The sequence below is a fragment of the Micrasema longulum genome, unplaced genomic scaffold (genome assembly GCF_059751315.1).
Source record: "Micrasema longulum isolate JH-2025_06_02 unplaced genomic scaffold, ASM5975131v1 h1tg001663l, whole genome shotgun sequence".
Taxonomy (NCBI): Eukaryota; Metazoa; Arthropoda; class Insecta; order Trichoptera; family Brachycentridae; genus Micrasema; species Micrasema longulum.
In genome coordinates this window covers 83,218-94,006 of record NW_028278842.1, presented here as the reverse complement: position 1 = coordinate 94,006, position 10,789 = coordinate 83,218, and the positions used below count along the sequence as shown (strand labels likewise).

The 10,789-nt window shown below is 37.3% G+C and overlaps 1 protein-coding gene across 1 annotated transcript; it reads left to right on the top strand.

Annotated features, from left to right (window-relative positions):
• The first annotated feature begins 4,961 nt into the window (after positions 1–4,961).
• LOC148274403 (glutamine--fructose-6-phosphate aminotransferase [isomerizing] 1-like) lies at positions 4,962–9,444 on the top strand. Its single transcript, XM_088237162.1, has one exon. The coding sequence runs from the start codon at positions 5,364–5,366 to the stop codon at positions 7,386–7,388; it is 2,025 nt and encodes a 674-aa protein (XP_088093288.1). The 5' UTR covers positions 4,962–5,363; the 3' UTR covers positions 7,389–9,444.
• The last annotated feature ends 1,345 nt before the right edge of the window (positions 9,445–10,789 follow it).

Genomic DNA, 10,789 nt, shown 5'->3' with positions numbered 1-10,789 from the left:
ATAGCAAAATACTGAGTTTTGAGAATTTGTATTTCAAGAGAATCTTGGGTGTGCGGTAGTCGGTGGTTTGACTTTATGAGGAATGAAGAAATAAAAGAACGGACGGCTAACTCCGGTGACAACTGTCACCAAGAAGAGGCAATACAGTTGACTGGGCTATATATATACTGTGGATACCTCCTGAGAGCGTCTGGACGCCTGCTGCTGACTGCAGGATGTGAACCTGACTTGTGAGGATGCATATAGATGCCTGGAGACTCTTTGTGGACACCATATGCTTCAACTAGGGAGCAGACATGGAATGATGACAATTATGTATTAACCCATTGCAACACAAAGCCGGGGAATTGCCGGCCAAGGTCAATTTGTAACAGACACACAAAGCCGGCGGTTTACCGGTTTGTCTTTGAAGGGATTTTTATCACATTAAAACTGAATGACAATAACTTTATTCATCAAAATCACATAATTAAGTATATTTCGGTTACTGATTTCATAATAAAATCTAATAATCACAATTTATTTCACATTACTTGTTACAAAATATTAATTTAGTCTTAATTGTAATGAAAAAATGTGTCTAAGTTATTTTATTTATTTAACACTTTATATACATTTACAATATAAATACATATAAGGGCGGGCATATTGCCTTAAGGTAATTTCTTCCTATCTACCCAAACCGTTAAATTTGAGAAAATTACAAATACATGGACATATTGAATCTTATATTTTATACAAAAATTAAAAACAAAGATTAACAAAATAAAAATATATAAAAAAAATAACACTATACTATGAAGAGAGGAGAGGGGATGGGAAGGAAAGAAGGATAAAGGAACAATATAAATATTAAGATAGTGATATTTCAATCTTGACTTAAATGTAAATAAAGAAGGGGGCGTAAATAGTGTGTTGTATGAACAAATTATGTCATGTTTATTAGTAGTGCAATAGGTTAAAGAATTTTTTTTTTTTAAATGGATAGTTAAAAAATATATTTTATGCTTTAGAAATGATTTATTTAATGTTAAAATTTTAAAATCATTAATTTGCTCTCTAACTGATAGTAAATCGACAAAGTTAATAAAACATATAAAATATTATTTTCAACATAAATAGGTTTGTTCATTTACTCTATTAAGTTTAACTTTATTGAAATGTACGAGTATTTAAAACTTACTTTAAATGACATTAAGAAATATGACAGGAATTCGCTCCAAAACAAAATTACCACCAAACCAGCAATCAAATTAAAATAGAAACTTATCAGTGTCATGTCAACTACCAACATAAACAAAAAAGAATCGAGATGTACTTAGGGATACCAGTAATAAAAAAAATAACTCACTGCTTTTTAATTTCAGTATGAGCGTGAGTATTTAAATTGTATTATTTTTGTAAATTTTAATGAACATCCCGGCTGAAAAGGTTTATTTAGTTAATCCCAGGAAGTGAATACATTAAGATAAGAAAATAATAACACAATATTATGGATAAGCTGATTTATTGCAGTAGGTGCCAGTCAGACTATTTATTATATATTTGAGCGAATGACGAAAACAGTTCTGTTTATGAATTCGAACAATAATTCTGGACGGGTGCTTTGGACTCAATGGATTCTCTAATAAAAATCTTGAAAAGGGTAATTGAGTGGAGATGAGCCCGCCTCGTAGTGTAGAAGCTGTTGCATTCGCTCACAATACTTGTGGTCCTGAGTTCGATTTCTGGAAAGTATTTAATTGTGGTTTTGCTCTAAAATATTTCATTGTTACTTTATTGGCACCCGAAGCGTAAGACTGAACACCTTACCTTCATGTAACAGATGAACAATATACGCTGGATTTTTTGTACTGCAGTAACCCTATATCTACTAGTTGCGGAAAAGAAAATGACTATAAAAAATATCAATGTAACTTGGTTTAGTTTTACTATATTATTTAGAGACAAATGAATGCTTTCGCCTCAATTGGGATCTTCAAGACTTTTCATCTTTATTGGTTAACAAATTAGTATAACTAAACCAAACAGTTTCATTTATATTTTATTCTAAAATTAATAACCATAGAGTTTTATCAAGAAACATCTACAAAACACATGAATATTTTACACAGGATGCCCTCTGGGGTGTAGTAACTAAGATGCTTGTCTCACAAACGGGGATTCCAGGTGATCCGTGATGATCCTAGGTGATCCTCAGTGATTCCGTGGTGAAATCACTTAAATAAACTTTAAAAATTCTAAAATGTGTATTTGAAGCACTAACGTTGCGGTTATTCATTAAAATAAATAAATAATAATTAGAATAGTTTTTCAGTATAGTAAATTCATTAGTTAAATATACCTTGATAAAGAAGCTTGTGTAGCTTTAAAATCGGTCAGTAGAAAAAATAAAAAATAAGTGGTTGCAATCAAGATTGTTTTATATTTATTTTAGAGGTGTTAATGAAATATAAAAACGATTGTTTACTTTATTCCTATTGTTTTTACAGTTCTTAATAACTTTATATTTTTGTTTATTCAGAAAAAATTACATTTAAGATATTATAAAATTAAAATAAGTAAGTATGCTTTAAAAAACAAGTTATATAATATATAAATTCACTTCAAAAATAAACTGCAAACATTCTTAAATCGTTGCAATAGTTGGTTGAATTTGCAAACTTGTGAAAAGTAAAAAGAAAGAATGAATTGCCCAATTTCAGTGTTGTCAATTTCAATGTAAGATGTTTTTAAGACTTAATCAAAACTATTGTTGATCAAGAGATTGGTAAATGCCAGCTAAAAATAAGATTATTACTTTCACTCGGATACAGAAGGCGGACATAGCATAATCTCAAAAATACTAGTATTAAAATAGACTGAAAAAAGTTGTCTCAAATAGTATGAAACCAACACATATTGTTATAGTCCACAATAAAACTTAATAATAAAACTTTTCAGTTAGAAAAAAACTGACTTATTTGGTCAGTTTGAGTCCTGAAGGATTCAGCAAGACCCAGATCGGATTAACCAAGAAATTCTAGAAAAAATAAGCTATATCAAGTTTAAAAAATTTAGGCTGTATCAGAAAAATATTGTTTTTAAATGCATACATTTATCATCATCATTCCCTCTCCGCACCTGATGGTGCATAGGGCACTGCATTGGTACACCAATCGCAGCGTATCTTGACAACTGAAATGGCTCAAAATTAGACAGCGGAGAGACTATTACTCCCTCTCACTTCTGTTCAATGTACTTCATAGTCCTAACGCTCCTATATACCTGTGTGAAAAATTTCAACGCTTATCAGTTCATGGTTTACCTCTTCGTTCTCATTCTCAAGGCACTCTCTTAATACCCATACACAATTCCTCTTTCTTCTCTAACTCATATAGTGTCCATGCGGCTCGACTGTGGAATCATCTCCCATCCACCATCAAAGATGTTACTACATTATCTCTGTTTAAATCACGTCTGAAGAAACATCTCCTTTCTCTTCCTTAATCTCTCCTCCTTTCCTTTTTCCTCTTTCCGCTTTTTCCTTTTTCCCATCGAGTAATACTTTTGATTTAAGGTAATTTATAAACAAATACATTTATTTCTATTTTTATATATTTTTAACTTTTTAATCTTTTTTTTTTTTCTATTGAATATGTTCTGTAACTTGAATTATAAAAATAAAACTTTTATTTTATTGGTTGGTTGGAAGAAATTGCCATTTGGCAATAAGCCCGCCAATGTACAAATAACATTATGTACAAAAAGTTAAATAAATAAATAAAATAAAATAATTTTTTGCTAAATGAATTACATAGATTTTGTACAGTTTTTGAAATTTTTATTTCGATTCGATCACACATTTTTCTTGGTTTTTTTAAAACTCTTTATATAAAAAAAAATAGTGGAACAAATTGGTACCATAAAGGAAAAGCAATATAAAATGATGAAATTTTTCCAATATGGTATATTTACAAAAATAAATTAAAACCCCACATCATAATCAAACCATAAAAGCATTTAAGGACAAAAAGAACTAACTTGCTATCATAATAATTATCATATTGAGGTTTGTAATGGAGTAGTGATTTTACACAGCCAAACGGGTGACAGCTCACAGCACAACTGATTCCCAGAAGTAATTTTTAGGAACCAATTACTTTAAAATGGCCAAAACTACTAAAAAATGAGCAGATATGTACGGGACAGTGATAAGGTTACATCAAATGCATTTCATATAAGCGACGTATTGGTTATTTTACATCAGATCAAATTCTATTTATTAAATGTCAGTGTTTTGAATATTAATCTATACACAATAATAATTATGAGGACAGAAAAAACTTTCTATGTATGTAGAAAATAAGTTAGTTTTATTTAGATATGCCTCTGAAGGCTATGTCCATTTCAGGATACAAATTGGTTAATTTGAAAGTAAGAATAATCAAAAACTGTTGTTCCTGCAGAAAATAAAAATTGAGGTCATTATTCTAAAAGTATATCACGAATGTGAAGGAATTTGTTTGAGTGCAGTTGGTGTAGTAATAATTATTCTCGCCATGTTACGCGTGCTTTGATTTCTCAAGGCCAGTAGATTTAAAAAAACATTTCCTGCTCCACCTCTCACTCGGCAAGTTATAATATTTTGCCACAGGCGTTTAATGTAATAAATATTTATACTATCGAAAAACGTACGTAAATATTTGAGAATAATTACTGTTTGGCGCTATTATTAAGGTGGCAATGGCGCTTAAATTGCATATTATAACAAAGTCGTCAAAATTCAAAATTTATTAAATGATAATTAAGTGTTGTATAAATGTGAGTACCTACTCTTGTCGATACGTATTGCGTAATTTTCAAAAATACCGCCCTTTTAGTATTCCATAGCCATCTGGTAAAAAAAACTTGACGACAATTTTTTTGTGACGTTTTGCTATCTCGTTCTATCGTATATGGGTCATATCGAATAGAAAGAAACAGAGAATTCCAACATCCGACGTGACCTGTCAAAATCGAATCTCGGTTTTCCAAACTCAATCGGAAATTTCGGTTTATTTACACGTCAAAAGTTCGAGACGGGCGTTCGAAGATGTTAATCGGACAGTCTGATAGATAATTAGCTAATATCTCGCATTGTTCGCCGTTTGAATCGAGATAATAGAATATGGTGACGTGTGCTAAGTGGGAAGTGAAAGTAAACCCGTTTTATCGTGGCATTTTGACGTGCCACCGTGTTTTATCGTAATGTCACAGTGACGGTGTCGGGCCGCGGAGCAGCTAGCAGTTCGCAGTTCGGCAGCACAGTCAGTCAGCAGCGGGTCGCGGATTCGACAAGTCGCGCTTTCAGTTTCGCCAGCGCCGAGTAACAGCCCGCCACAATGTGCGGCATATTCGCGTACATCAACCACCTGGAGCCCAAGACGAGGAAGGAGATCCTGGACTTCCTGGTCGCGGGGCTGAAGCGGCTCGAGTACCGCGGGTACGACTCCGCCGGGGTGGCCATGGACAGCCCCGGCCGGAAGGACATCACCATCATCAAGAAGAGCGGCAAGGTGAAGGCGCTGGAGGACGAGATCGCCGCCACGGCCGCCGAGCTGGACATGGGCGAGCTGCTCCACTCGCACTGCGGCATCGCGCACACCCGCTGGGCCACGCATGGCGAGCCCAGTGCCGTCAACTCGCACCCCCAGCGCTCCGACGCCTCCGGCTCCTTCGTGGTCATCCACAACGGCATCATCACCAACTACAAGGAGCTCAAGACCTTCCTGGAGAAGAAGGGCCATGTGTTCGAGTCCCAGACCGACACGGAGATCATCGTCAAGCTGGTGTACCACCTGTACCAGCAGCACCCCGAATACAGCTTCCAGGAGCTCATCGAGCAGGCCATCCAGCAACTGGAGGGGGCCTTCGCACTGTGCTTCAAGTCGCGCCACTTCCCCGACGAGTGCGTCGCGGCGCGGCGCGGCTCGCCGCTGCTGGTGGGCATCAAGACGCGGCGCCGCCTGTCGTCCGACCACATACCCATCCTGTACAACAACAATAAAGCGGCGCGCACCCTCCTGCCGCCCACCCCGCGCACCCCCACCCACACGGAGTTCGAGCCCGACGAGGACAAGGAGGTGGAGTACTTCTTCGCCTCGGACGCCTCGGCCGTCATCGAGCACACCAACAAGGTGCTGTACTTCGAGGACGACGACGTGGCGGCCGTCAAGAACGGCGTGCTCAGCATCCACCGCCTCTCCTGCAGCAGCGACGACCCCCACGCTCGCGAGATCACCACTCTCAAGATGGAGATCCAGCAAATCATGAAAGGCAACTATAAATATTTCATGCAGAAAGAAATCTTCGAACAGCCCGAGTCCGTAGTCAACACCATGAGAGGTCGTCTCAACTTCCAGACGAAGACGGTGACTCTCGGAGGAATCAAGGATTACATTCCCGAGATCAAGCGCTGCCGGAGGCTGATGCTTATCGGGTGCGGAACTAGTTACCACAGCGCGGTGGCCACTCGCCAACTGCTCGAGGAACTCACCGAACTTCCCGTTATGGTGGAGCTCGCCTCCGATTTCCTGGACCGGAATACCCCCATCTTCAGGGACGACGTGTGTTTTTTCATCTCCCAGTCCGGGGAGACGGCCGACACTCTGATGGCCCTACGCTACTGCAAGGGGCACGGAGCTCTTATCGTCGGCATAACCAACACCGTGGGGAGCTCCATCTGTCGCGAGTCCAACTGCGGAGTGCACATCAACGCCGGCCCTGAAATCGGAGTGGCCTCCACTAAAGCCTACACCTCTCAGTTTATCTCGCTGGCCATGTTCGCCCTCGTGATGAGCGAGGACCGTATTTCTCTGCAAAAGAGAAGGGTGGACATCATCTCCGCTCTCCAGAAGCTCCCCGATCAGATCAGGCAAGTGCTGGCGCTCGACAACGAGGTGCTCGCGCTGGCCCAAGATCTGTACCAACAGAAGTCTTTCCTCATCATGGGAAGAGGATACAACTTCGCCACCTGCCTGGAGGGAGCTCTCAAAGTAAAGGAATTGACCTACATGCACAGCGAGGGTATAATGGCGGGAGAACTGAAGCACGGTCCCCTCGCCCTGATAGACGACTCCATGCCCGTGATGATGATTGTGATGCGCGACCCCGTGTATACCAAGTGCATGAACGCGCTGCAGCAGGTCACGGCGCGACAGGGTCGCCCCATTCTGATCTGCGAGGAGGGCGACACGGAGACGGCCGCCATGTCTAGTAAAACTCTGCACATCCCCCGCACCGAGGACTGCCTGCAGGGAGTGCTGACGGTCATCCCTATGCAGCTGCTGGCGTACCATCTCGCCGTGCTCCGCGGCTGCAACGTCGACTGCCCGCGGAACCTCGCCAAGTCCGTCACGGTGGAGTGATCTCGCTGTAGTTGCGCTCGGTGGACTGTCGGAGAGCTGTACGTAGATACGGAAGACGTAGTCTTTTCTAACGGGAACCGTCTTATAAATAACTGCGCTAATGTTTAGATTATCGAATTTCCGTTACGTTGTAAGATAGTCGGTCGTTACAGATTGGATATTGTGATTTAAGTAGTTAGATCGGTACTCGCAGGTTCGGCCATATTGGGCTCACGCCGGCGCGCGACCGTAACTCGGACCGCAGCATATCTGGGCTAGTGTAATAATCATTTCCTTAACGTTAAGTTTCTCAAATTCTCTATGTATGTACTTATTATCCTTTACCACATAATTGATAGATCTACGTTGGCAACTTGTCCGCAGTACGACAATAGATTTGTATACTGTAAATGGAATATGTAGATACTCGCGAGTTGGGGATCGCTGTACCGTAGAATAACTCGCTCTTTGTAAATTAATCTCCAATATTCGGAACTGCGCAATATTATGAAACATCACTCTTATGTGGAAATTTCCCAACAGACTCGGCTATTGCGATGTAACAAACTGGTGTATAGAATGGTTCGCAGATTTGGCGTTCTTCAGCTCCTAATTTAAGGTATTATAATTTTATTTTGCGGTATAATGCGGTGGTTTTATAACTTTTATTTTATTCTATTTGATTATTAATTAAGATATTGCATTGATTGCACATTCCGATGCTCCCGGAGGATTCTTACATTATTAATTTACTTTTTTTGCCATTATATTCTCGCTTATTATAATGTAACAATAATTGATTTCCGCTCTGCCATCTTACACGATGTAAAACTCGCTACGAACTTTTTCAAAGATAGGATTAAAGCATCAAATGTATTTACCTACTCCAAAGCTCTTGTTTTTAATATTTGTAAAATACTTATTATTGAAATTTAAAAATGACTATCAATATTTATCCGTCTGTGCCAGACTTGAAAAGAAAGATTTATAGTACTTATACTATTATATTTTATGAATAATTGAAATTGACGCGATAATTTGCAGAATCAATTTATTTAATTTATAAGAATCTTCTCGATATGCAGATCAATCAGAAATATTCTGTAGTGAGGATCTCGTAAGATTTTTTTGCATTTTGTCGATTGTCGCAGTTCGGATCTGACTTGCTGGCGAGCGAGTCGGTCGCTAGTGACAACTGCAGCGCTATTTGGAAGCAATAGTTGTCTGGCCATAGCTGTGATTTAATATAGGGATTTGAACATCCAAGGCCGTAAGGCGATGCCAACAACCTGACCACAAGAAATGAGAATTATAATTACTTTGCTTAGAAGTTTGCGCATCTGATAAGATCCTGAATTGTATCATTTGTTTTTTATTGTATAAAACACAATTAATTTATTATACGAGGCTTCTTATTTACTTAACATACTTTATTTATTTATTTAACTTTTTGTACATAATGATTATTTGTACATTGGCGGGCTTATTGCCAAATGGCAATTTCTTCCAACCAACCAATAAAATAAAAGTTTTATTTTTATAATTCAAGTTACAGAACATATTCAATAGAAAAAAAAGATTAAAAATTTAAAGATATATAAAAATAGAAATAAACGTATTTGTTTATAAATTACCTTAAATCGAAACTATTACTCAATGGGAAAAAGGAAAAAAGAGGAAAGAGGAAAAAGGAAAGGAGGAGAGATTAAGGAAGAGAAAGGAGATGTTTCTTCAGACGTGATTTAAACAGAGATAATGTAGTAACATCTTTGATGGTGGATGGGAGATGATTCCACAGTCGAGCCGCATGGACACATACTTCTTATTCTTCTTATTCAAATAAAAATTCCTGTTTAATCTTACAGTGTAATTAAATTAGCAGAAATCAGATCCGAGAATGTTAAAACAAGGGGATTTTTTTAACGACTTTTAATAATGATTTTATTTAAGTATGATCCTATGCTCGATAAACATCTCAAAGGTGTATTTCTTGCAGTATCTTTTACTCACAGAATTATACATCTGCCTTGATCGTTATTTTTTCAAATAATTGAAGACATGATACTGGTGTTATGTGGTGTTAAAAACAAAAAAGGGTGAAAGTTTTGAACACCAATACAATTATTGATCAAATAACATCTTCATTCGCTCTCAAAATCGATTTTCTGCTGATTTTTAACGATGTAGTTGGCTTTATGTGAAAGGGCTGCTTGTGTAAAGAAGTAAATTTAAAAATAATTGCAACAATGCCTTCATCCACTCATGTCTTCAATTCACAATATATTTTATTTTCGCCTCTAACAAAGATCCAAATGATACATTTAAAACTTATTTCAATGTTTGCAATCTTCTACGTGACTAATTTTTCCAAAAAAATGTGTAAAGAATTAACATTTCCGTCGTAATTTTTGAAATCACAACGGATTGTTATTTAAAATCTGCTTATTTCAATTGATCTGTATACTTTGTGAAATAGTTATGTAATTTTCAAATATTCTTATACATGAAATGTTTTCATATTTCGTAATAAAACATTACAGCACTTATTTTGGTATTTTATTTCAATATTGTGCACAATGGTAGTCGCATTAATGCGCACAATATAAAAACACACATCTCTTGTGTACTCAGATGGAATATTTTGTGTAATTGACGGAGTATCAGATGCCAATGGAAAGTTATTCACTAAACATCATACATTATTCATAAGTGGGAAATATATCTATCTTTATTAGAAATCTACTCAGGATGTTTCTACACTTTAATTCTATCGCAAGAATACAGTGCTCATTCAGTAAGCTGTCGAGTCGGGTTGATGTTAATGTCATTAATGCGGGGGTCAATGCTTCACGAGCTCCGACGTCACTGTGACCTGCGCAGATTTATTTTTATCCTTGTAATTTAAATACTGCTCTTAAAAGAATCTGGTTACTCCGCATTTAAAACAGTTGAGTTAAAATCTAACAATACATAGTTACATTTTGTCGAAATGGGCAGCTTTAACTTGTTTTTCATGTAATCCATTTTGCTCATTTTGACTCCATTTTTTATTTGTTTTGTTTAGTTCTATGATTAACATAGCCTTAATACAATATGTATATCCATCCTTATTCTAACATTATTTATCACTATTGTACTTCTTCTTTGTTTTTTTAAAATTGTTTTTTCATCTCCCAACTGGGGTGCTCTAGCCAGTATTGAGTTTCAAGTGTTTATTTATTTTACTATTTACACATGTGTTAGTACTATATAAGTGGGTTAAATGCAAAACCGCCACTGTGCATGATCACTATTTATGGGAAGATCCACTAAACCAGTAGCCAAATGGCTATTTCTTTTAAGTTCTTTTTCACGTAATTATAAATGCATCTACACCATAGAATTCAAAATGTATTCTAGATTTATTATACCCACGCACAGGT

What these genes read in the sequence shown, in the direction of transcription:
- LOC148274403 (XM_088237162.1), top strand. Translation starts at nt 5,364, where the DNA reads ATGTGCGGCATATTCGCGTACATCAACCACCTGGAGCCCAAGACGAGG.